This window comes from Gadus chalcogrammus, chromosome 14 (genome assembly GCF_026213295.1).
Source record: "Gadus chalcogrammus isolate NIFS_2021 chromosome 14, NIFS_Gcha_1.0, whole genome shotgun sequence".
Taxonomy (NCBI): domain Eukaryota; kingdom Metazoa; phylum Chordata; class Actinopteri; order Gadiformes; family Gadidae; genus Gadus; species Gadus chalcogrammus.
The window spans coordinates 9416199-9444102 of record NC_079425.1 but is presented as its reverse complement, the minus strand read 5'-3'; the positions used below and the strand labels follow the sequence as shown (position 1 = coordinate 9444102).

The following is a 27904-nucleotide window of genomic DNA, read 5'->3' as shown; positions in this document are numbered from 1 at the left end:
TGCCTGTCAGGGTCCATTCTGGCTCAGTTTTGGTCAGAGTTCCTCTGATGGACCTCATTTCCTGTTAAACAGAACCAGAAGGCGCTTGCAAAAATGGCGACACCTGATCCTATGGCCAGGAGGCGAGGGGAATATAAAGACACCATTTTCCCAAAGCACACTCCACTACACCTTCCTACCACTACACAAAGGCTCCAAAAAAGGAGAGACAATAAAGATATTCTAGATTGTGGCTGTGTTGTGGTGTTTTGTTTTGTCACAAGGAATATCAGTCTGGCCATGGCTGGGCAGAAAAAGGATTACCACAAGTGGATGCAGCCTTACGTTGTTCAAAATACAACAGCCAATCATATAAAGAACTATGTTAAGCCTTTGCTCTCTTCACTTGTGCCCAATCCGGTTGGAAGTAAAGCAAAATCATACTAACTTCTGTTTATCTTTAAACATTGTGATTGATTACACCTCGAAGAAAAACTTTTTTATTGCTTTGTCGATTTCTACACTTTCCATGGGCACCGCCATTGTTTAGAAGCTCTGCAGACTGCTGTGCTCCTTGTCAGTCAGGAACTGAAACTTCCTCCTCCTTGCCCTGATTGGTCCTGCCAATTTCTTTTTGGAAGAGGATTTCAACATGATTGAAACCTGACTGCTCTGCAGAAAGAGACTAAATTAACAGAGTTCAAGATGGTCTCACAAGGCTAACTAAGCTATTCACACTTTTCAATAAAGTCTGATGTTTTATTAACAGTTCATCACTAAAGATTTATAATCAGTTGGACTTGTCCTTGAAGCTCACATGTGGTTGAGCAAAAGACATTGCTAGGGTACAGAGAGAGAGAGAGATTGTGGCTCAGAGCTACACTGATGGGGGAAGGAACAAGTCAAGGGCTCTAGGCATGAAATGTTGAAAGAAGGATTGCCAATGAGGTTCCTCTTCTTCACGCTTCTCGATATTATTTCAGCAAGCCGTCCATCAGAGGATAACCCCCTCGTCAACAGACAAAGCTGCTCATGTGCAAAGCTGCCCCGGGTAACTGGGGCCTTTCACTGGCTTATCCACAAATGTATCCATTATGTCCACCGCCATATCTGGCTGGTGACAGAACATAATTTGTAACGTTAATGCAATTCAGAACAGTTTACTGAAATGTCTAAAGTGAAATTGTTCCTAAAATTTTTCAATGTTAATTCAGTGAAGGCGCTGCTTTAAGAAAAATGGCCTGAAACGGTGTTGGCTTTTTTCATTGGTTACAGCAATAAGGTGGAAATCCACTTATACAGTGAAATGCAGTAGGCGTCCACTCCAGATTGTGTTGTTTATTTTCTAGAATCGAAAGCCAACATGCTAGTTCCATTTTGAACCTACAAAGGGAAAATGGGAAATATTTCACTACTTTACGTCATTTTTCACTTCCATGTAGTCAACTTACAGAGATTTAGGACATTAATCAATGAATATATTGTTGGCCAAACAGTATCTTTGAGATGGCATTGTATGTGCCCATTGAGTTTACAACTTTATACCATTGTTTGCTATCGCTCATCCGCTCCTTGCAGCCAGATCCTATCAAAAGGATGGCTCAGGCGTACCTCCTCTATTGAGTTTACTGACCACACATAAATCGCACAAGATATTAACTTAAATATCCACCAGGCCGTGACAATATTGTTTGTCATATGTCCTATACTTAATAACTATAATGTAGAATTATATAAAAAGGAACAACATACAATACTATTATTACAAATATGAAGCTCACACTGAACACTACGGCATTCCCGTGTTTTGTTTTCGTATCACTGCAAAACTAAAAGTGATTTCCTTTCCAACAGCACAGATTTAGGGGTCTCAACACATGAGGACAATACTTTCCGTATGCCAGGGCCAGAGTCTTTGAGGAATACAATATCTAAGCTGTACATTGGTAGGGCTGAGAGCCAAGCGACCCTAGAAAGATGTCTGTCACACCAATCCCTCACTTGATGATTGACTAAATGTGAAGCACAGAGGATCATAATTAAATATGGCGCCTAAGATCTGTATGGTAGGGCCATGCACCTTAAGGCCAAGAGAGCATGATTTTGAGAGCCCAGATTGCCTGGGGCCTGTGTTAGACTCAGGCGCTAACCTAATTTCACACTCTGTGGCTGGGCCTGGCCTGTTTCACCATGGCATGGGAGTTTTTAGTGCCATCTGGTCCAGGCCTATGAAGGAAGGTTTTCTAAACTGATCAGATTAGGGTGTTTTTAATTCTTTCGAGATGTGCCCCAGCGTGTTAATTGGCTCAACATGGCCAATGGATCTGGCTGACTGCTTGAAATGTGACGGTTCTTTGTGAAAACTCTCCAGAGATTCCAAACGTCAACGCTACCTCTATGCTTGAAGTTTTTTGTTAGTTTTTCCTTTTCATTCAGATCTTCTCCTCCTACAAATATACACAAGTAACCCACAATAGGCAGAGACTTTTCATACATTTCATACAAATACTACTATTATTATCAGTAAAAGTTGTATCCATGTTTTATGCATCATTTAGCATGAGGTGAAAATAATTGAGTGAGGAAGCGCAACTTTGAAAAGGCTAACAAAAACACAGCAAACAAAGAGCAAACTACAAATACTGTATCCTAGACACGTGCAGAGTCATTCAGACTGTCATAATCACTTACCAAAACTCTGCTTGCTCATCAACGCAGAGGTTTATTTGCATCGTGATTAATCGGCCTTGATCACAGTGGTTTAATAGTAGGGAGAGACACGTACAGGTGTAGCTCATTAAGGTCAACAATGGGTTTGCAGGTAGGCCAGTGCCCATAATGAACATAATGAGATACACCTGTGTTAGCGACTACTCTAGCGCCTCTGTGATAAAGGATTAAAGGACCTATTTTATAAAGGGAAACAGGTTCATTCCTTGTAATCATCCTAAAAATAAGTGAAACCAGCCGATTTATGCTCATACTTTTTTTAATGTATCACAATGAGCAAGAAACATACTTGATGAAATATTTTCAAAGGAGTATATTCAATTACCATCTACAATCAACTTAACTAGGACAACAAGGTTTTGTGACAAAAGTTTCTTTAAAAGTCTGAAGTTCCATGTGGTTTATGTATGTTAGTTTCCATGTTGTTTGGTACAGTTTGGAAATCTTCATATAATTACAGTAACAAAAAAGCTAACAAGACTACAGTATAGAAAAGACATCAAGAACAACATTTTTGGTTTAACTTGCTCTTTTTTGTACATTGCAAGGCTGTTTTTTCTACCCTCGGGTGGGCTGCCTGGAGCCACAGAGCCATGCTTGTGAGGCTCAGAGGAGGAATAAGTCAAGGAAACAAAATAAAGAAAAGAAAAACAAATGCATAAAAAAACATTGTGGCACCAAAAGTCACAAAAGGAACAGAGAGCTCCAAGAAACAGTTCATCTTTCAAGGTGGAGCAAATGGTTTTGGTTGGTTGTTTGTTAGTTTGGTTGTACATTTTGGTTGATACGCTTTTTTTTTGTGTTTCACCGTCTCTTTAAGAAGAATGACAGTGGTAAGGGTCGCCTCCCCTTTCTCTGTTGTTCATTCCTCTATTTCCATGGAGTGACGCACAGAGGGGAGGGTGGGCCCTCCTTTTGACTTGAAGAGTTCTACATGTCAACCAGAGACAAGTACAAGGAAATCAAACAGGTAGTAGCAACGATGTGAATCGGGGAGAAAGTACGCAAGCATCTCTGTCCATCCCGTTCCTCAGTGAGGCAAACGTCCATCAAAGAGCAGAACCAGAGGCAGAGCTTGAGAAACAAAGAGACAAAGGTGGGTGGGTGTGTGTGTGTGTGTAGTTGGTTGGGGGGGGGTTGCAGCTGGGGCCACTGCAGGTTCAGTTTAATCGAAAGACGGTCCTCCCTGTGTCACACGTATTCATTGGTTCAAGAGTCCTTTCCCATTGCAGAGATTTCATTATTCAAATAAGGAGGTGACATTAAAGCTGTGGTAATCCTGCCTTTGGCTCCTGTGCCCAGTTTTGGTGTGCTCCCAGCCTCTCATTATGTCCACTTTACAAGATCTCCAAAGCTTTCCCAGAGTCATTTTTATTTTCATTTGTCTTCATCTCAAAACAAAAAACAAAAAACAAAAAAAAAAGATGATGCCTTGTTTTAAATATATCTATCTGTATACAGGTATACGTTCATTTTCACAGTGGGCAAACAAATGACCTCTACAGCAAACCCTTGTCCTTGCTTGCTCTGTAAATGTCCATTAAATCAAGTCTCCCAATTTTGAGACAGTGGATTTCAGTATCCACTGAAAGCTATTGTGCCACAATAAAATATACACATAATCATTTTGGGCACGGCTCTTTTTGTTCTTTTTGTTTCAGCTGCATAAAGCTTTGGCCACATTTGTATTCTCAATTAAAGTAAAAACTGCTCAGTGCTTCGGTATTATCTTTCTACTCATTTATCGTTATTTTAAATTTTCGATTTTCTAAATTTCCATTTATTCTAATAGTCAAGGTATGTGTTTCAGTTGGTTTTGGTTTATAAAGTACTTACTAAAATAATAGATGCTGGCTCTTAAAACACACACACACTGACGCATGCGTGACGTGCACACACTCACACACGCACACACTTACACACACTACAAAAGATTGTGACAGATAAATTGGCCAGGTCATAGAATACAATGTGTTTGCATTTTTGATTTCAGTCAATCCAATTCAAGTTAGTGTTAATTTAAGTGATAAGTAATCAACTAAAATGTGATCCCAAAAAATAAAAAATTATACATGTCTAACATTAAACAAAAATCAAGCAAGAAACTGTACATTAGAATTCTCAAAAATAAGAAATTACATATGAACAATATTTTAGAGAACAGGACTTAAGAGAAGTGGCAAGCTTCCACACTAAATGAATACAATTTCAAAAGCATGCTGAGGTGTCAGCATCGAATCACATTGGTCTTAAAAACGTAACACTTAAAACACAACTCTGAGATCGCGCAAAGGATTTAATAGGGCAATTTCACTCTGCTATACATTTGTGGCCAAAGAAAGGGTTCTTAAAGACATTTAAATATTGGTTTTGGTAAAAAGAAAAGTAAAGTAAAGTGGGTGTTCTTTGAGACGGTATGAAGCATATCCATACCCATCATTGTGTGGTGGTCGACTTCTTTGGACATGAAAGCGTGAAATACTATTTTTGAATCAAGGGAAACCTTCCAAAAACCTCCTGCTATTTCCATACATAATGCTTTGGAAAGAAGATATCCCTACAAACCTGTAAGCCTTTATTTTGCACGAAAGTGGCACCCTTCAGGCTCCTGGGCAAATGACAAGTGGATTTCCAAGGAATTGGCAACCACTTGCAAAAGGCCCCTAAAAGAAATTCCTTCTGAGACTAGTTGCAAGTTGACAGGCATGGTGACACAACTCATAAGACGCATCAGTACCAGATGTATTATATACATTTTTTGGTAACCACTATTACTTGCACGTGAGCAAGAACCTTAAACTGGATGGATGTATTCTGCCAGCACAAAATGACATATCTAGTTCACTTTGTTTAGCAACCCATGATGCTAAATTTACACAACAGCTTACAGTCACTTTAGAAGTTAGCAAAAAAATATATCATGACAATTGAAAACAATAAAATCAGTCCTTGCGTAAGAAAAAAAAATCCATTGTGATATTTGGAATGCACTGTTCTTTACAAACGTTATAGATCATTGGCTTTAAACATTGGTCTGTTCAAAACGAAAATCTGCAAAATGTCCATTGGAACATATATTCACAGTCTTCAAAGTTCCGTTTTTGCAACAAGAGAAAGAAAAAGGTGTCACAGAGGCAGGAAATTGGTTTATTGTTTTAGTTAAAGCTTCGCCAAAAGCAAAATGACCATGCATCTAGTTACTTTTTTTCTTTCAAAATACTACATTAGCAGCAAAACGTACGTCTTCGAAGACCAGACCTTATACATTTTCTTAAAAAAATGGACTTTTGAATGTGACATAAAAGTCAAACAAAGATTAATAACCTTTATCTTACAAACTGCAATGGCTCTGTAACGGTGCTACTCCACAATGCAGGACAAGGGCCCTTTTTGGTTTTTGGTATTCTTGGTATTTACGTAAAAAAGCCACCTGTTTGCTTGCAAAGAAGCAAGAACGGCAACTCTGATGCGTACCTCTTTATCTTTTTAAACTTTGTTTCCTTTCCTAAAAACAGCAACAAATTCTCAAGTATAAAGAAGCCTCTTTCTCATCTTTATGCACCAATGGTGAAAGTGTTTAGTCTTTGGATTTTCTTTTTGTTTAAAGCGTGAGAATTATTATTGGTTTCTTTTTTCATTTTCATTCATGACAATAAAATAAAAGTTTAAGTGAAATTAAAGTTGGGAAAGACTGTAGCCACACTACGTGAACCTGTTTTGTAGTGTATAAGGAGCAGTAGCTTTCTTAATATCTACAGAACAGTTGGAGCAAAAATAAGTGCGGAAAAAGAGTAACAATTTCGAGTGAGAAATAGGAGTGAAGACAGGGATAAGTGCACAAAGATAAAAAAAAAATGAACACTTCATCCAGGACCTTTTTCTTATTAGTAAGTGTCATACCAACTGATCCTTAGAACTGAAATGATTTTAAAACAAAGGATCCTGCCTTGCCAACGATGGGCATTTGGGTGAACATTTGCCCTGAAGCTGAGACTAAGACAGAAATAAAGTTTAGATAAATTACCTGTCCATAATCTAGTCTATTGGAATGACCAAGACAACATCAAATGAAGCGTCTTAAAGTTGGACAATACAAAAGCTAAATGTACACAGTTTTTTTTCATTCTACCATACTGTTAAATTCAGTTCCAATGCAACAATCTACTTAACACCAAAAATGTTCATATCTATAATAAATACAGAAAGTTTTTTTTATCATCAAAAATCTTTTTATCGCCCATCGTGTCTGCAATGCTCCCTATGTCTGGATAATGAAATTGATAATTTCCCAACCTTTTAAAGCACAAATGTCAAATCAGACAATTAAGTATCCTTTTTGAATGCCCAAAAACTTGTAATTTTAAGATAATTAATTTGAAAACTTTCTGTTGTTAAATCGAATTTTTCCAAACAAAAACTGGTCATCTTCAGTCAGAAGGTGTAAAACATGAATTTCTGTAACAAAAAAAAACATCTGTGAGCTGTTGACCTGAGAATAAAATAGACATTACATTATTCTATTACCTTTGCAAGCCATTGGTATCTGAATGCTTAAATAGCATGAAAAACGGATAGACTATTCTCCCATACAGTACATACTGGCTTTTTTGTGTGTGTGCTATTCAATAAAAAATAATTATATTTATATTAATAACACAAAAAAAGGGATAGCTTATTGTCTTATATTGTGTCAAAAGGGATTATGGGCCATATATCAACTTCAAAGGCAGTCCATTGCCATACAGTACAGCTTTCACTCCATCATTACCCAAAACCTAATTGCAGTGACTTTTGTTTTCTATCCTTGTATATTATTATCATGTATTTCAGTTGACAGAAAAAAAAAATGAAACCAGCATGTTGATATGGGAAAACAATCCACTAACATTAAAATTTTTGGTTACAAGCTTTGGAATTGCAGTTAGTCTTTACACATCTTTTTTCTGAAATTGGTTTGTATACTTTTAAATGTATTTTAACATTGCTGCTTTTTTTTTTGTTTTTTTCCGTTTGTGTTTTTTTTGTCTTTTGTATTTTTTAAATATTGTCCATCACTGAAAGCTCTTTTACAATCTGATGGAGTCTGTTCCTACACTAGCAAGATTACTACTACAACTACTACTGTCTTTGACACAGCCAGGCTGTTGTGGCTCCTCCGTTGTCCTACCCAGCCTGTCTGCTGACTTCTGACTGCTGTCAGAGTCAGACTCGTCTGTAAAGACGTCTGTTGGTATCGAGGTCTGAACTCCTGAGGTGCTCAATGAACTTGAGGTAACCGTTGAAGGGGAGGACACTGAAGGAAAAGAGGCGGAAGAAGAGGAGGGAGTGGCATTGGGCTTTCCAGCTAAAGCTCTAGAGAAAGGGGCCTGGGACCAGGGTTTACCGGCAGCTGTGGTGACGAGCGGTGTCGTAGAAGATGAACACAGGGAAGAAGGAACGGCAGAGGATGGCATGGTGGATGTTGATGTTGGCGGGGTAGAGGGGCTGCTGATGGGATGAGTGGCAGACTGCGAGGTAGATGCGGTGTTAGGACTGGGGAAGCAGGCTGAAGAGTGAGGTAATAAACTAGTAGCGTGCTCTTTGGCATTTCTGGCTGACCGCTTGATTGTTCTGTGTTTGTGCAATGCCGACTCCAGGTGTTGACTGAGTGCTTTCTCCCCATCCAATGTGGTATCACAAGCGAGGCAGTCATAGAGACTCCCAGACTCTGCGCCACTAGGGACACGCAGCAACATCTCTTGAAGGTTTGCCACAGACTGACCGAAAAAACAGATAGACTTAAGGTGGGTAAGGGCTGCTTCTTCCTTGGTGAAAACTGCTTGACACTTGCGGCAGGCCAGCTTGAACTGTGCCTTGGGGACTATGTACTGGTCTACGAGGGAGTCCACAACTTTGCCATCCATCCCTTTCTTGTCTGAGGGACCTTTATTGTTGAAGGAGTTTTCGCTATGGGATTTGCCTTTATGCTCCACTGTCTTGCTTGAATCTTTGGAAGATTCTTTGCGATCCCCCGAGGGTTGAGAGGGGGCGGGGGTTTGGCTCGCTTTGGGTTGCTGGATCTGCTGAAGCTGCCTCTGCTGCTGCTGTAGTGCGTCCTGTAAGCTCTGCTGATATTGCTGGTAATGCTGCAGCAGTGACCCTGGTGAAAGGCCCATCAATGCTTGTGACAATGTAGGGTTGTATGGAAATAGGCTTTCCATACCATACATTGGCTGCAGGTAGCCTCCTTGAAGAGCTCCAGACATTTGAGGGGCATAATAGGGGGAAAAGCCAGGCATGAAGTAGGGCAGGAACTGACTTGTGAGGAGGGCTGTGGGGTCGGATGCCAATGCAGCCTGCAGTGCCTGAAGCTGGGCCGGATCTACCACATATTCCATACCAGGTGTAGGCATAGACGTAGCAGGCACAGCCGTGTCTGGTTTCTCTTTCCTGGCACTCGCAGCTGAAGTGGAAGGAGCTGGGGTGCTTCCGGTTGAAGAGGGTGTTGCCGACTTCTCCGCCTTTTCCTTGGGCTTCTCCTTCTCTCTTGATCTCTCAGGGTCACGCTCTTTGGGAGGATCAGGTCGGGGGCCTGTCGGGACAGCTGAAGAAGTGGATGTAGATGTGGCGGTTGAAGTGAGGCTTGAGTGGGAGACGGATGTGCTGGTCTGCGCTGGACTGGATGAAGCCAAGGAGGATGAAGAGGAAGGCTTGCTAGGTAATCCAGATGTGGGTAAACTAGGTGAGGGAACACTGGCACCAGGCATGTTCAGGATGTTTGTAGGTTTCGGAGGAGTTAAAGCTGGAACACAGGAAAACAGAAATAGGTTAATGCTGTTAAATAATATTCAATCCTTTATCTACTTGTCAAGCTTATTCGTTTTTATCGTATTATTGTCTTATCTATTTTTTAGCAATGTTATGGACAATGCACATGGCATTTGCATGTATGGCTAATGGCTCAGTTAATTCTTTTTAGGACACAGATTGTACTTAATATCAGTGGATACAGCAGCAATGTCAGCCTTACCTGAATTTGAAGAGTTAAAGCTGGGAAGAGAAGGGCTACCAACCCCTGGCAAGAGAACAGGTGGCATCCCTGGCAAATTTGGATAAGCAGACTGCAGGTTCAGAGCCTGCATTGCTGGGTTATCAAACATCCCTTGCTGCGTCATTGCCTGCTGCTGTGCAAGTCCCAATACTTCATTTGCTTTCTTAATGCGGTCCATTTCTTGTTGAGCCATTAGTTGACGGACTGTGGCAGGGTCAAAGTATTCTTTCTCCTTCTCTAGCTGATGTCCAATGGTATCCTTAACTTTAGAGATGTGTTGCGCAGAGAATATGTGGTCACGGACAGAGAGGCGAGCACTGTACTTGATTCCACATAACGGGCATTCAGTCTTAGGGCCCTCATAGGATGTGTGATTTATTCCAAAATGCTTGGCCATGCTGAGCTTTGCCTTCTTCTCTTTTGCTCTGGCATTTTGAAACCACACCTGCACCACCCTCTTTGGTAGGCCAATGTCATTACCAAGTACCTCACATTCAAGCATGGTAGGAGTCCTATAGTCATTAAAGCAGGACTTGAGCAGTTTCAGCTGTAGATTTGTCATCTGAGTTCGGAAGCGTTTTTGCCCAGGGCGGTCTCCACTGTCAATACTCCTGTTGCCTGAAGCTCCTGGGCTAGGGGAGCAGGGATCGGCCATACTTGAGGTCTCGCTGTAATCAATGATATTCTCATTTTCATAGTCCTTAGCATAATAGCTTGTGGCTGGACTTACCAGGCCAGAGGACATCTGGTCATCATTTTCAATGAAGGGGGCTGGACCCCCGGTCTTAGACATATATTCGCCACTATTTTGGCCATGTTTTGTGTCTGCACTGTCATTGTCAGCATTAGCTTCATCACCAGTGGTTGTGTCTGTGATGGCTGTGTTCACTGAAGAACAGTCATCGTTGTCAAGTTTACTCGGGTCAAAGTTCAGGTTTACAGAGGACATGGTTGGGCTTTCAAAATCCTCCATTCCCTCAACTTTGATGGATGAAGGGCTCAACAGGCCCCTTGGAGACAAATCCATGGATTTACTCACTGGTGACAGTGAAGAGCTTTGTCCATCATTGTTAGCTACCGCAAGTTGAGAGTAGCTTGAGATATCTAGTGGATCCATCTTCAATTGCAACATATCTTGGTCAGGGAGCATGCCAGTCAGAGCTAGATTGTAGCCGGCACGCTTTGCCTCATGCCAGTGACGGGAGCGAATGTGTGCTTCAAGGGCAGTCTTTGCTTTGAATAGAGCTCGGCAAAAAGGGCACCTACGATGGGCCTGAGCTGGTCCTACTGCTCGAAACTGTCCTTTGCGTTCCCTGGCTCTAGTGTTTTGGAACCAGACTTGTACAACCCTCTTCTTGAGTCCAACTTCATGAGCTATGTGGTCCAGCATTTTGCGTGTTGGATTTGAATCCAAAAGGTACTTTTGATAAAGAACCTCAAGCTGCTCAGGAGTAATTGTAGTCCGAAGGCGTTTATCTCTGTGTGGCTCCTCACCACTGTTGTTGCTGTCATTCTCCCCTGGGCTAGTGCCTGCTTTCTCCTCTAACTTCCTTTTCAGAGAGTTCATGGTGGAGGTGGGAGTAGATGGAGAGGTTGCAGAGCTGCTTGGAATCTGTGACATTGCACCGGATAGTAGCTGACTCGCCAAGAGAGGATTGCTGGGATCAAATAGCATGAAAGGCATGTCCATTGGACGGTCCAGGAATTGAGGGTGAATGAATTGGTTTTGAACGGAGAGGAAATGTAATTGCTGGTGTTCTTGCCAGTGCTCAAATGAGGGAAAGCCAATCTTGCACTGCTCACACTGGTAAGGGATCATCTGCTGTGCCAGTTGCTGGGAGGCGGATGAGAGGTGTTGGTTAAGGCTCATGTGAGAGCTTTGAGAGGGTGCCTGACTTGTCAGAGAAGCCGAGGAGCTACTCTGGTGCTGTTGGTGTGAGAAGGAAGAAGACGAATGTTTGGTGGCTTTAGCTGTTGTTTGACTCTTCTCCTCCCGCTGAGACCTGTGATGCTGTGGCTCAGATTGGGGTGGATGGATAATTTCTTGCTTGATAGTAGTTTGGTTTTCCCTTAGATCTACAGACATTTCAGGTAACTGTTTTGGCTTTTCATCATACAGGTTGGACGTGTTGGCAGGGGATGCCTCCTCCTTCTCTGCAGAAGGTAGGTTGGAGAATGCCGAAGTTGAGGGTGGGAGGGGGCAAAGGCTTGAGGAGGAGGGCATTGGAGTATGGCAAGATGAGCCAGAGGGGGTATAGTATTCATGTGAAAGATCCATTGAATCCTCGTTTTGGCTGTCATATTGCCCGTCCTCATCTTCATCTTTGTAGCACAGCTTCTTTTGATGTTTTATTAGGTCAAATATACGCTGAAATACTAGGCTGCACTTCTTGCACTGGTAATTCAAGTTGGTAGTGCGAATATACCGATCATTGGATAACTCGCGCCTCTCTCCATCTTTTGCACCATCACCTTGGTTCTCGTAATTCTTTCTCGCCTTCTGACGAGCATTTTGGAACCAAACTACGATCACACGAGTTGGAAGGCTGAGTAGGTTGGAGAGCTGTTCAAACTCATCATCTTTTGGATAGGCATTGGCATCAAAGAAATCCTGAAGCACTCTCAGTTGGTAGTCAGTAAATCTAGTTCTTGAAGACCTCTTACTTCCATAGCATTCATGTTTCTGAGGCTCAGGGGATGGGGGTTTTGAGTCAATTTTGGTCTCCTCTAGAGTTGTTATTGGTGGATTGTTGAAATTATAGGGTGAGTCTTTGTTCCGCTGGCGCTCCTTAAACAATGTGTTTCTGAACCAGTGCTTGATAACTTTTTGAGGAAGTCCTGATTTGTCCGCCATTTCTTTAATCTGGTCTTCATTTGGGGAGTTGTTGATATCGAAATACTGTCGCAGGACCCTAAGCTGGTCATCTGTGATACGTGTCCGAGGCCTCTTGTTCTGCTGTTGCTGTAGCATTGCTGGCGTGAGCTGTTGTTGATAAAGCTGGGCCAGTTCTGAGGCCAGGCTTTGCTCAACAGCTGACATCTGAGGCAAAGATTGAAGAGACATGGACTGCATCATTAGCGGTGAAAAGAGGGGAAGCTCCATTTGCATCTGCATCTGTGCCATGGAAACTTGAGGCTGTGGGGGTGGTATGGTTGGAGGTGTGTGGGAGGCAGCAGAGACAGGGATATTTGGTGTTGGTGCCCGCTGTGGAGGTGGTGGAGGAGGGGGAGGTGGGGGCGGGGGTGGTGGAGGAGCAGGTGTCGTTTCTGGTGTCGGGGGTCTCAGTGGATAGAGCTTATCATACTGCTCTCTGTATTCCTTAGCAAATCTCTCGAGGGATCGAAATGGAAAGAAGGCCTGGTGGATGTGTTCCTGGTGACTCTTCAGAATCAGAATGTTTGAGAACAATTTGCCACAGGCCTCACATTCTAGTTTCTCTAATCCTTCACTGGGGTCCACTCTTGTTATCCCACTTGGACCATTGGAAGCGGCAGCTCCAGGTGCAGGTAGCTTTCTTTGAGCTTTCTGTTTGTTTTCATTGTATTGAATCACTAATTCAAACCCAAAGTTCTCCAGTAGGGCTTTAGTTGCATTTCCACGAGCATCTGAAGCAATCCTTGGAGGAGGGAACCCAGGGTCATGGTTTGTATTTACTGAAGACTGTGCTGCATCCTTCTTCTCTCTTGCCTTGTTGTCCATAGAGTCCCTTTTGACGTGCTCCTCATTTTTTTCACTAGTGTCTCTATCTCGGTGCATTTCTCTTTCTTTCTCATGGTTAGAAGAATGCTTCTGTTTTTTCTCAACCTGTTGAAGAAGAGCAGCATTTTGTTGTAGCAGAGCCATCTGTCCTTGAACCTGTTGGTGCGCCTGCTGTTGCAGCTGTTGCTGTTGTTGCTGCTGCTGCTGCTGCTGCTGCTGTTGCTGCTGCTGCTGCTGTTGCTGCTGATGTTGCTGCTGCTGTTGTTGCTGCTGTTGTTGCTGCTGCTGCTGCTGCTGTTGTTGTTGCTGTTGCTGCTGCTGTTGTTGTTGGTGGTGGTGTTGTTGTTGTTGTTGTTGTTGCTGCTGCTGCTGAAGATGATGATGCATTAGCTGCTGCTGGAGACAACTTTGCTGAGCCTGTTGGGCTGAGTTCTTTAGGTCCTCCAGCAGGGAGGAAGTGGACGAGCCAGCCAGACCAAGTGCCGAGCTACTGAGGTTGATCTCAGGATTAAGCTGGAACTCTGCTCCAGGGATATAGAAAGGGAAGAGCAACTGTTGTTGTTGCAGAGGGAGGAGAGCATCAGTTGTCATGGGGAAGTGTTGCAGAAGTGCAGGATTAAAGAGCTGTGATTGGATGAGAGCAGCTTGCTGCTGGAGCTCTTGTTGGAGCTGGGCCTGAGCTTGGGCTTGAGCCTGCACCAACTGCTGCTGCTGCTGCTGAAGCTGCTGCTGTTGACCCCTAGCGGACAGCATGTCTGCAAATTTCTTCTTCTTTACCTCTTGATTCTCAGACGGCGACGAACGGCTCATTGAAGAATTACCTAGGCTTTCCATTTTGTGGGAGTGGCTCATGTGGTTCCCGCCGTGAAGATTCAGGGAATTATGCGATCCCGAAGAGCTGTGGTTGCTAGAGCTTGTCGTTGTGTTGGTGGCTGGACTGGGGCTAGGCGTGGAAGTGTTGATACTAGATCCACTTGCACTTGATCCAGCGCCTGTTGCCGAGTTAGTGCTGCCTCCAGCTGCTTCAAGCTTTGCCGCCCGGGCTTTGGTCTGGTGCAGGACAGAGCGCATGTGTATCTCAAGAGTGGAACTCTGGCTATAGGCCACGTTACAGGTGCTGCATTTGAATGGCTTGTTGTCAGGACTACTGGTGGGCTCAGGTTGACCGGTGGTGGACTCCTGAAGGGCCCTCTTCACTTTATGCAGGTGGGAGACCGAGTTATAGTGAACTAGTAGTATATTCTTTTGTGTGAATGACTCTTTGCATACAGTACACTTAAAGGGGCGAGATGGATCCAGAAACTTCTCCATCGTAAAGTTGGGGCCCTTCCTGAATGGCAAGGCTCGCTTAGGTTCAGATCCACAATCTTCCATCAACGAGCCCGAGTCACTACCGGTTGGGCTTTGCTTTTCTTCCAGGTCACTTTCCTCTCCATCTTTGTCATCGTCCCCGAGGATTCCATGCTCTTCTCCAAGGGATGGGTCACCCATGACCATGAGATCTCCATTCATTAATAAGCCGCCATAGAGCTGCTGTATGTCAGATTCACTCAGCTCTAGATGACTGGTTTCCAAATGTTTCTTCAAGGCCTGCAGGGTTCTGAAGCTGCGTTGGCAGAGGCAGCACATCGTGGCTGCCCTGATCACATGGTATTGAGAATGGAGCTGCAGCTTTTCCACCGTCTTGAACGCCAGGCTGCATTGGTTACAGCGGTACTTGTAGACATGGCGATCCGAAACGGGCAGTTGGGGCCTCTTATTGTGGACCTCGTTGAAGTGCTGCTGTAGGGAGTTGGAAGACTTGAAGACTTGGTTACAGCCTTTCTTCCAGCATAAGAATCCAGTGGCATCGTCCCTCCCTGTCTGTTGCTCATCTAAAGGTAACTTGTGAGATTCACCAATTTCAGTTGGCAAGACCCCCTTTTCTGGCTCCGCATCTGATGCATCTGTCAATAAAGAAGGACATTCATAAGGCATCTACTCAATTAAAATAGACTAGTTATTATGATAATAACATTTTCAAGTCATAAGAAATATGAGTTTTAAATGTAAGTTGTTTATTGTAAATGTGTCCATGTATCCTTTGTTTTCACACATACTTGTTTGTTTATCTTTTGCATATAATAGGATGTTGTTTATTCACAGTTACAAAAATCAAGCTGAAGACTTGCAGCTCATAAATGCAGCATTTGTAAAACAAATCGTAATGTCTAAAAAAAGTAGCAACTAGTGTCACTAGTACTAACCCATTTGTTTCTTGAAGTCCTCAGCGTTGGATGTCGACTGCGAGGCACTTTGGGCCTCCCTGTCTGGTCCCGGTACAGGTATGAACATGCTTGCTGGCAACACTTCGCTTGCTGTGACCTGGCAGAAGCACAACAGAATTCATATGAAAAATCATCCAAACAAATCTATAGGTTCCTTTGTTAATACAATTGCCACATTGGTGAACTGTAAGGTGAAGCAACTGTTGCAATCGACAAAAACTGTTTGTGAAATTAATGATTAGAAAATAAGAGCACAGACAGACAGACAGACAGACAGACAGACAGACAGACAGACAGACAGACAGACAGACAGACAGACAGACAGACAGACAGACAGACAGACAGACAGACAGACAGACAGACAGACAGACAGACAGACAGACAGACAGACAGACAGACAGACAGACAGACAGACAGACAGACAGACAGACAGACAGACAGACAGACAGACAGACAGACAGACAGACAGACAGACAGACAGACAGACAGACAGACAGACAGACAGACAGACAGACAGACAGACAGACAGACAGACAGACAGACAGACAGACAGACAGACAGACAGACAGACAGACAGACAGACAGACAGACAGACAGACAGACAGACAGACAGACAGACAGACAGACAGACAGACAGACAGACAGACAGACAGACAGACAGACAGACAGACAGACAGACAGACAGACAGACAGACAGACAGACAGACAGACAGACAGACAGACAGACAGACAGACAGACAGACAGACAGACAGACAGACAGACAGACAGACAGACAGACAGACAGACAGACAGACAGACAGACAGACAGACAGACAGACAGACAGACAGACAGACAGACAGACAGACAGACAGACAGACAGACAGACAGACAGACAGACAGACAGACAGACAGACAGACAGACAGACAGACAGACAGACAGACAGACAGACAGACAGACAGACAGACAGACAGACAGACAGACAGACAGACAGACAGACAGACAGACAGACAGACAGACAGACAGACAGACAGACAGACAGACAGACAGACAGACAGACAGACAGACAGACAGACAGACAGACAGACAGACAGACAGACAGACAGACAGACAGACAGACAGACAGACAGACAGACAGACAGACAGACAGACAGACAGACAGACAGACAGACAGACAGACAGACAGACAGACAGACAGACAGACAGACAGACAGACAGACAGACAGACAGACAGACAGACAGACAGACAGACAGACAGACAGACAGACAGACAGACAGACAGACAGACAGACAGACAGACAGACAGACAGACAGACAGACAGACAGACAGACAGACAGACAGACAGACAGACAGACAGACAGACAGACAGACAGACAGACAGACAGACAGACAGACAGACAGACAGACAGACAGACAGACAGACAGACAGACAGACAGACAGACAGACAGACAGACAGACAGACAGACAGACAGACAGACAGACAGACAGACAGACAGACAGACAGACAGACAGACAGACAGACAGACAGACAGACAGACAGACAGACAGACAGACAGACAGACAGACAGACAGACAGACAGACAGACAGACAGACAGACAGACAGACAGACAGACAGACAGACAGACAGACAGACAGACAGACAGACAGACAGACAGACAGACAGACAGACAGACAGACAGACAGACAGACAGACAGACAGACAGACAGACAGACAGACAGACAGACAGACAGACAGACAGACAGACAGACAGACAGACAGACAGACAGACAGACAGACAGACAGACAGACAGACAGACAGACAGACAGACAGACAGACAGACAGACAGACAGACAGACAGACAGACAGACAGACAGACAGACAGACAGACAGACAGACAGACAGACAGACAGACAGACAGACAGACAGACAGACAGACAGACAGACAGACACACAGACAGACACACAGACACACACACACACACACACACACACACACACACACACACACACACACACACACACACACACACACTAACTATAATACATTTGATTTTCCATGCCTTAGATTTCAGCTTTGATCATTGGCTGTGTTTTGTCAATCAGAGTTATTCCTCAGCCAATTAGTGACTTATGTGTGAAAGGCCTACCTTGGAAAACTTTAAAGGCTTTTGAGAAGCCTTAATTAAAGAATTCCTCCACATAAAATGTGCAGTCCATTATAATGGAAAAGTTATTGCAAAAGTACGGTAACCAGGGAACAAATTTAATTTGACAAGATATTTTTTGAAAAAACAATATATAGAATAGCTTGTTTCAGAAACGAAGAAGCATGTTTGGGAGAAGGATCTTCAGATAAGCAGATACCTTAATAAAGACAATAATAAATAATAATAAATAAGTTAAACAAAGCTCTGCTTTGAATATCAAATGAAAGAAAAAAAACATTTTCTACTCTTTTGCTTTTTTTATTGGAACATTTCAAGGACCACTGATTATTAATTAGAGAAAATAAAATATGGAGTAGCACCAAAAGGTCGAAGTCAATCATGTGTGAATGACGGCAACCTCCTTTTATCCTTGCCATCCCAACCTGACTTCCTTCCCATTTCTTTCTGATAGGCCAATTTTACCCACAAAAGATGATAAGTCATCAGGTTCCCTCATTAACAGGCCCCTAGTTAACAATAATCATCTGCTTGCATGGGAGGAGGCTGGGAGATGAGACCCTGTCAGTTTCACCTTCCTTCAATTAACGTTCCAAACAGAATAATCAGCTCAATCCCCCACCCTGCATTTCAATTCACTCCCCCAAACCCAACACACACCTTGCCCTGTTTCTCCTCTCCACATCTCTGATGTCACCAAAGTAATGTAAACCATGGGCATCAATAATATGGAATCTATTTTGGATGATAACAAATCAAGTGAAGCCAATATAGAAATGTTATTGAAATTCTTATTAGGTATTCAATAGCAGTTACATAATGTAATACATTTTAACTGGATTTAATTTAAAGTGAGTTTATTTAAGCCACTGCACAAATGAATCATTGCAGAAATGCGCTTGTTAAAAAGCTAATTTTCTTCCTTACCTGGCATGTGCCGAATATATGACTTACAGAGTGTCACTAAGCCTGTATTTCAATTCTAAATTAGTACTTGGGTTATTTGGAATGAAGAAAGACTTGTATTCCATAGCGATAGTAGTCAATACAAAACAATCTCATCTTTGGTAAAATTTAACTAAATGCTAATTGGAAAGTATAATAGCATTGATGAACATTGAACATTACGATGTGGACTGTTTTTACACAAGTCTTTATTAGGCTGGGAGTGGAAAGAGCAGAGGGTATACCAAGGTCCCTTTTAATTTGAACTGCTTAATTGGCACACACAGTTCAAAATGGCTGTCGCCCAACCAGATTCAGAATTAATGAAGCACAATTATTTTCATTACCCCTCTCTTAGACAGACATGAGACAGAGTGAGGTACTGTAGGGAGAGAGGGAGAGAGAGAGAGAGAGAGAGAGAGAGAGAGAGAGAGAGAGAGAGAGAGAGAGAGAGAGAGAGAGGAGGTAGAGAGAGATGGGGGAGGTAGAGAGAGATGGGGGAGGTAGAGAGTAAGTGAGAGAGGGGGTGGAGGGGGTGAGAGAGGGAAGGCGAATGGCGATGGAGAGCAAATAGGATGGCATAAGGTTTCTTTAAAGCACAGAATTGCAATGAGTAGGTAAATGAAGACTAAGGGAGTGAGTGCATCTTTATGCATGGTCTGGGAAAAAATAAGAGTAAGCTATTGTAAAATTCATTAGACTCCAAATCTAGACATAAATAAAGGGATAAAGTACCTTTCCGTCTATATTCACGAGTTAGGGAAAAAGGAGCCAACTTAAATGTGTTTTATATTACCTCTGTTCTAGCATGTGATTATTGCAGTGGGTCAATGTATTTTTATGTTAAAAGAAAAAAAAACACAGTCTAGTGCTCCATTATAATGGGTTTGCTATTTACTTGTTAGCCTTCCTATGGTTAGGAAGGAGAGGAAAAATCTCTCTGAGTGATTTTGTTAATCAGTTCACGTCAGTTGCTTATATTTACATTTACACAGGAAAGAATGTTGTCATTTTCCAGTAAAGATTGTTTGAAAAACAAAGTCAAGGAGTGGAAGTCATGGAGTGTTGTATTTGTGAATGAAGGTCATTGCCAAGGATGTAACCCTCCCTTGGTTTGAGAAGTTGTAACTGTCTTAGTTCTTTACATGTTCAACCAGTTTGAGTTCCTCAACCATATCTTAAAAAGCGTTTACTATAGTTCATTATTTATTTTGGGGGTTCACCTGAGATTTGAGATTTGAACAAAAATATATCAGTTCTAATGCCTGAACTTTGCATCATGGGATAAAAGCAGTTGCATCATAAAAAGGCTTTGTTTCAAATATCACGTTACTCATCTGAAAGTCTCTTGAATTGAAAAATAAGAAATAAGTGATAAAATATTTACAATCCACCTGGAAAAAGGGCAATAAACCAAAGGCCCTCAAAGACATGCAGTCAATCATCAAAGGCACTCCTAATGTTTGGATTAAGGCTAATCTGTCAATGTCATGATTTAGAAAATTGGAGACAGGGAAAAAACATCCTGGCAGACAGCCTGGAAAATAACAGGTAGTGAGGCAATGTCCCATCATGGCAGAACTTCTACACTTATTTGAACTAAACAACTGACCCTACCCTGGGCATCATACCACTCTGGAATAGAGATTGTATTGCTCCAAAGACCTATTCTAACCATGAGATCAGGTTGGCAAATCCAATACAATTGCACACACTCACGCACACACACACACACACACACACACACACACACACACACACACACACACACACACACACACACACACACACACACACACACACACACACACACACACACACACACACACACACACACACAGAGCCAGACCCAGACTCTATAACTTACCGTTGCAATGAGCTTGTCCACACAGTCAGGCGCCACGCTGTGCAGGTGTGTGAGGTGGAACTGCAGGTGGACCTTGTTGTTGAGCATGTCCTGGCACAGCGGACAGCGGTACATGGGCTGGACAGAGTGTTGGGTCATCACGTGCATTCTGAGACGGTTCAGGTCAGTGTTGGTGAATTTGCAGTAAGGGCACTGGTACATCTGTTGCATGGCATGGGCACAGAGGAAATAAGGACATCACGGTTAATGGGATGTTTTACAGAGAAGCCCAGTCAAAGCAGTAATTGTTTCCCGGTATAAGGCACCATGACAGGGGTAAACATGTACCCCCCCCCCCCCCCCATCCCCACCAGGCATGTGCCTATGATCACAGACTAATCAGCCATGCTGAGAAGCTCTGTGTCTGAGCACACATCAAAGTATTGCCTCTGTCATATACAATATTGATTTTCAACCTTTGACACAAATAGCACTGCAACTACAGCAGAAATGCAACCCTCATTTTAGAGATGAAATGCATTCAAGTGTGCGTCGTATCAAAGATCCTGCAGAACTCTGCAGATCTGAGGCAAAAGAGCACCTCTCTTTTCATTCCCTTAATTGCTGTTCAGGTATGAGGCTTAAAAACGAGATTGGGCCAATTGATCAGACAGGAGAACCTTTTTGTTTGATTAGGGAGTTTGCCACATTTGGAAGCCTGAGAAGGAAGATAGCGAAATGAGAAGTGGCACAGCAAAGATGTGAAGAGGCAAAGAGAAGATGTTTCTCTTGTTCTCTCACCTGCTCCGCACTGCTCTTCTCAGTGGTCCTGGGCCGCTTGGAGGAGAGGGGGCTCTCGACAGGCTCCGACCGCGAGGATGGCCTCTTGGTAGGGATGGGAGAATCCGTCTGCTCCCTTTCCAACTGGATGGACAATGCTGGATATGCGCACACACACACACACACACACACACACACACACACACACACACACACACACACACACACACACACACACACACACACACACACACACACACACACACACACACACACACACACGATAGAGAGGGGAGACAAGACATGTAATTACAATGTGGACACTGTGCAGTGTAGCAACAGGCTAATCAATACGTCTGTGTGTATAAAGGGCTTGGGAATGTCTGCTCCAAAGTACGATTGAACTACATCTTAGATGACGGAAGCACAGGTGTAGGTAACCACACCATTACCAGGGGCCCCACAATCTTGACTTAAACCAAAGAAGGCAGACTTTGACAGGCTTTCTTTACCTGTGAGTCCCTAGGAAGGTTCAAGTTATTGCGATAACTTGGAGTATCTACCTGGGAATTTTGTTCACAGGTACTAACTCTATGACTGGAAAGAACTTGAAAGTACAATTTGATTTGGCAGTTAGGGGTTCAAAAGAGCAGTACCAAAACCAAGGTGAAACAGTGACCTCTAGCTTGATCCCTCTGGGAAAATCCTCCCGCTTCTTCCACATACACAACACAGAGGGCCGTAGACTCCTCTAACTGTGTTGTCAATCGACTGCGGCAAGAGTAGATGGGAAAACCATTTTGAAGCCACACTAACAATTTCAATCGTTTGCAATACCAGAATAATACTGCATGAAAGCCCTTTGAAAAAAGAATCAAAACAGAGTCCAGATAGGGAATCGTTATTAACCTTTGGCTGCCTATTCTTTAAACCATCTCACTTGAAACACATACTTCAAGTGTATTCACATTACTACTATGATTCACTGTTTGCCATGACTGCTGATATTTTTAGAAGGCCGGGCCTCACAAGATCCTTGCTTCAACTATAACAAGTTCCATATTTCAAGCTAAACATAAACATAGACGTGGGGAAGCTTGGGCTGGAGACAAACAGAGATCTAAATAAAGAAAAGGGGCCACAGAGAAGGCATAAAACAGCAACGGGCCAAACGTTGTCACGCGTGAGAACGCCTCTTTGGGGCGGTACAGTGGCTACCAGTGGGACGCATCCACTGTGAGATGTACGGGGGCTGCTTCTCCTGCTACTAACAAGCCCATAAAGAGTTACATTTGGCCTAATTTGTACAGTCCTGAGAGGGCAAATTGAGAGAAAAGGGGGCATTGCTGGGGGGGGGGGGGGGGGGGGGGGGGAGCTTTGGTGGTGGTGGCAGTGTGTGTGTGTGTGTGTGGGTGTGTAGTGAGTGGGGGCGGGGGTCAGGTTAAGAAGGGCTGACCACGCTCCTGCTCCAGACATTAAAGTGTCAGCTCCAATCAGGCCAGGGGCAGCTGAACTGATTACCCAGTGGGGGACCCTGGCGACGGCCACCGCAGCCTGCTGCTGGATCTCCCAGAGACGCCCCATTAAGGCCCAGTCACAGCCAATCCCGTTAAACACATCCACCAATAAACAAAGGAAATGTTAAACAAAAGGAACCTCCCATTCGCTGACGTTAACCTCTCCGCCGTGGGCACTGGCCCTGGCACTTCCTTCTTCCCCCGTCCGAGTCCACTCTCCACTTCTTACTTCCTACTTCTCCCCCCCCCCCGCCCCCCCCCCCCGTTTCGGACTTCACTCAGACCCATTGGCGGGACAGTGCTGTGAGGCTCATACGAACGCTCATGAGTTCTACTCACAAACTGGTGTACATGAATAAGCTGTACATATCTATATATATATATATACACAAACATGCATGCAAACATACATACATACATGCATACCTACAACAAAGAAATGTGTGTGTGAGAAAGACCACCATGTCCCAAAGAAACAAAGAGAACATTCGCCCAAGTTTTGTGTGTGTGTGTGTGTGTGTGTGTGTGTGTGTGTGTGTGTGTGTGTGTGTGTCTGCTTACGTGCATGAGTGTGTGAGTATGTGTATGTGTGCGGCTGTGTGTGTAAAGTAATAAAAAGAGCTCAAGGAAGAGGAGGAGTAGGGGGGCAAAAGGGAGACAGACAGAAAGAGAGAGAAGAGACCTTTTCACGGCCAGTTAGGACTCCATAAATCTGATCAATTGCTTTTCTCTTCAGAATCCCAAACCCAATTCTGTCACCAGATCCGTGACTAAAATCCAGCTACTGTTTCCTGTTTTTCCTTGTCAAGAGTAATGAAAAATAGGCTGGGAGCATACCAGAACGAAAAGGTGTGCAATACAGGGTGATCGTATCACTGTAAATGTGGACTCGTCTTTTTTCTGCTCCATACACAAGCTACTAAAGTCTTCACACAATGATATAGAATAGTAGTAGAAGAAAATAAGGTTAGATGCACATGGGGAGTTTTGCCTCCTTTAATATTATGGCATTAATTCAAGTGTCTTTTATGTTATATCCTTGACACTATTAGAACCTAGAAGAGTCTTGTTTGTTAGGCTGCAGTTTGCCGTGCATCAGAAATGTAAAAGGAAAGCATTTCAAGTCCAACCATTATAAAAATTGAGCTTCTCTTAGATGCCGCTTTATTCTTGCTGGTAGTTGTTATTGATTGACTTAGCCTGACCTCACACTGGAGACTCTGAGGTATCTGAAATATGAGTCAAGGGGTGCAGGCCAAAAGAAAAATGCAAGATACACTGTATTAGTGACGCTGGACCACATTCACATGGATTCCTCTCTAGGGAGTCCTGCCCGTGACCTTAGTGTCTGTCAGGGGTCTTGTCTCTGTCCCTCCTGCCTGCCCATTAAACACAGAAGTCCCATCCACACCAAACCTCTTCTGACAGATACACCGAATGGGCTTTCGTCTGAAAGCACAAAAGGCAGAACCGGAGAGAGTGGGGGGGGGGGGGAAGGAAAAAAGCAAGAGTCAATTAGGTGATTATTAATTCATGACCCTTTTCCGTAAACCAGGGGCTTTTGTGCTGTCGAGTCCCGTAAGTGAATTGGACTTTGGCACCTTGTCTCACCTCCCAGAGCTGAGCTGCACTGCTCCGCCAGCAGAACGGTTGTCAGCACAGTCTGCCCCGGTCTCAGAAGCAATCACAGCTGCCTCATGCTTTCAGGGTCCGGCCCGAAACAAGACGAGGAGCCCCCCGCTCGAGACCAGCCTCCGAACAAACTAAGTTCTTCTGACTTCGACCATCTCCAACCATTCGTATTCTCGTTTGTCCTTGATGAGGAGGGAGTTGATATTCAGAGTTGACACTTCAACTGGGGAAAACTATCCCTAACGCAAGGGAAGTGGGGGCGAGGAGAGATTGGCGGGGTATGAAGCAGGGGTCTTCACCCCTCATACGAAAACGGTGTTGTTCATTCATAGGAGAGGTGATCCAGGGTTGGCCTGGAAATAAAGACCAGAACTCTGCCCAGCCATTTATTTCCAGAAAGTAACAGGGTGCTCTGGCAGCTTCTAGTGCTATGGATGGACCTCATGGACGGACCTCACACTGAGGTCCATCCATGTGGGTCAGTCTATCGAGCCCCTCAATGTTGCCCTCACTGTACTGCCTCCACTAGACTGTGATGCGCCACATTACGTCTGGCCTCCTTCAGAATGGTCTGGCCTCTCTCTGCCTCTCTGCAGAGAGAGCCACCTTGACTCTTGGCACAGCGCGACACAGAGTTCATCTCCTTCAGGCTCACCTCTACTCCCCTAGAAAGTCACCCACTAATTGGAGACCCTCCGCCCACTGCTATAAGACACTCACATTACGCGCAATCATGCACTCGCACTGACCCTTTTCTCCTGCAAACAATTTATGTATATATAGACATTCCCTGGAGCCCCACGCAACTAAATGTTTCAATTTAATTCAAAGGAATGAGGTAACTACTTATGCCTCGCACCTTGATGAATTTCGCGTATATATATGTGCGCCTCTAATAAAATAATTCCCTGAATGGAAAATACACTGTCAAGAGAAGGAGCGAGAGGAAATGAACGTGCGTGTGTGTGTGTGTTTTTTCTCCGAGTCTGTGGTGGTGTGTATGCCTGGGAGGCATGATTGCAATAAGGACGAATTCGAAATGAAAAAAGAAAGGAATAGGAGGAGATATTAATTAGCTGCGGTGTTATTAATCTTGGCGGGCGCCGAACAAGAGGCTGACACGGCGTTCACCTTTAGAGGACACTCCCCAGAAGCAGCCCCATAGTGCTGCTCCATTACACCGGCGGTGGCTGGCTGCAGAGACTCATAAACACTGCGCTTTCACAGAGTTGGCTCGCAAACAAGGACAATTTATGGTCTATTATCTTCAAAGACAAAAGGAATTATAATTTGCGGGATGACACATACTCAGTGGACATGATATGAATATGTAAACACTCTATCCGCCCCTGTTTGTCGCACCGGCGCCATGCATTGGAACGAGAACTAAGTAAAGAAAGCAATAACGGTATCGTCCCCGTCAGGGGCTGGGGGATTTATGTGTAGGATAAGTCTGACCTTGTCCTGTCTTGGCTGGTTTTAATCCTCAACCATCTCTGCTCTTTGTTTCATTTAAGACACATTATGGACATCCTAGGGCTCAGAATACCCAAGCCACATCAAGCAGGACATTGAAGAAGAGAGTGCAGTGCCGTTGCGCAGCATCTAGGGGTTGCTCATCTGCATTCATAACAAAGACAGAAGCGGTTCTTATGATACATACAGAATGCAAACTGCCTATTTGTATTGGCTTGATACTGCCTTGTTGTGTGTGTTGCGCTATAAGAATGCTAGCATGTGCTATTTTGCCTATCTTTGACTGGCCTCCCCTTGAGATTTGTATTTCACCACATATGATATGTTGCTTCTGTGCTTATACTATACATATTCATGCCTAAAGTCACTCGTTTATAGTTTAAATTTTCAAACTCTCTGATTGAACTGCTATTCAGCATTATTTCTATAATATCTCTGTGGAAGAATAATATAACTGGACAACCCAACGCTTGTATAAACTAAATAAAAATACAGGAGAAGAAGGCAGAGACAAGGTATCCGGCACAAATTTTGCGTAATTAGTTGTTGTTTTTGTATAGTGTTAAACTTGATAAATTATACAATTGCCTAGTTTGTCCCGTTTACAATACAAAACAAAAAATACATACATTATTGTATTATTGGCGAGAGCCGAGGAAGATTACGGCCGACACATAGTAATGTCATGTCCCGCTGGCTTTGTATTCAAGGTCCAACAACAGGGTACGGGAGGAATTATTCATAAAGCTCAGTTGCGGTGAATGGCAATCATATCCAACTCCAAGAACACCTAGAGCCCCTCCCCCCCCCCTCTCCTCCCCTCCCCGTACAGTACACAGGCAACTTGCAATGCTAACCTTCCCATACATTCACTTTTGAACCTATCAAAATCAATTTGTGGACCTGAAGTACATCAAGTGGTCTCCTATCCTCCGTGGCTTTGACCAGCCTCTAACCTTACCGGCTGGTCCGCTACGCGTTGGGTTCAGCCAATGCTTCAATACACCATCAGACCCACATACAAATATGGATTCCCTTTCCTGTGCAGACCCCCCGCCCCCCCCTATCTCATCAGTGCTGTCTCAGCTAGGTGAACAAGACAGGAGCAGAGAGGAGAAACGCTCACAGTTGGCCATTTATGAATATTTCATTATTAGCATTATAAATGACCCTCTGGATTACTTATTTGGGAAGCAGGCTACATTTTGGTTGAAGCCAAAGTTAAATGTATTCCTTATATGGTTATTGGGGATTATTTGTATACACTTCGATTAGCATTCGGTGAACTCCATTTCAAATGTGCAGACCTTGCAGTGTAAATACAGTGTAAATAGGTTTTCATGCGGCTCGTGCGAGGTCTACACAAATGTAGAATGTGTGTGATCTCGGTAATAAATAAAAAAGTAACCAAAAAATGAAGGCTTCTTCCAGGAGATGACACGAAGAATACATCTGCATTCTACATGAGCGTCTGATGCATTTCTAAATGATTTTAATGAGATGCTGTGACACTGAAAAGACAAAAGACAAAAAAAAAAACTCAGATTGACAGTGGCTTAAAATAAGGGAAAAGCTTTTCTTCTGTGTTACGCTAATGTCCCTGTCTGACAATGACTGTCATTTGTAAAGGAACGACGTTGCCACACTCTGTTTCACGATAGTTGCTTGACAGGGATGAGAAGAAAGACTTGAATAGTTTTAATGATGGACCTTCAAACGTTAGACAGCCTCACCAGCACATCTCAGGTAGGGTTCTTCAAATAGCATCAGCTTGGATGCTCTCACACACCGGCAGCACCAGGGCAGGCACCAGCCGGAGAGAGAGAGAGAGAGCTTTCCAGCTAAACAAGAGTTCTACTGTTTACCAAATCGCA

At 43.7% G+C, this 27904-nt stretch overlaps 1 protein-coding gene across 2 annotated transcripts in view; it reads right to left on the bottom strand.

Annotated features, from left to right (window-relative positions):
• Positions 1-1761: 1761 nt before the first annotated feature.
• Positions 1762-27904, bottom strand: part of zfhx3b (zinc finger homeobox 3b) — a 149477-nt gene continuing 123334 nt past the window's right edge. For both annotated transcript variants that reach the window (XM_056607510.1, XM_056607509.1), the window contains exons 7-11: positions 21427-21563; positions 20647-20847; positions 15686-15803; positions 9719-15385; positions 1762-9490 (exon numbers count right to left, since the gene is read on the bottom strand). In XM_056607510.1, coding sequence (XP_056463485.1) covers positions 7776-9490; positions 9719-15385; positions 15686-15803; positions 20647-20847; positions 21427-21563 — 7838 coding nt within the window. In that variant the 3' untranslated portion in view covers positions 1762-7775. The remainder of the gene's footprint in view (positions 9491-9718; positions 15386-15685; positions 15804-20646; positions 20848-21426; positions 21564-27904) is intronic.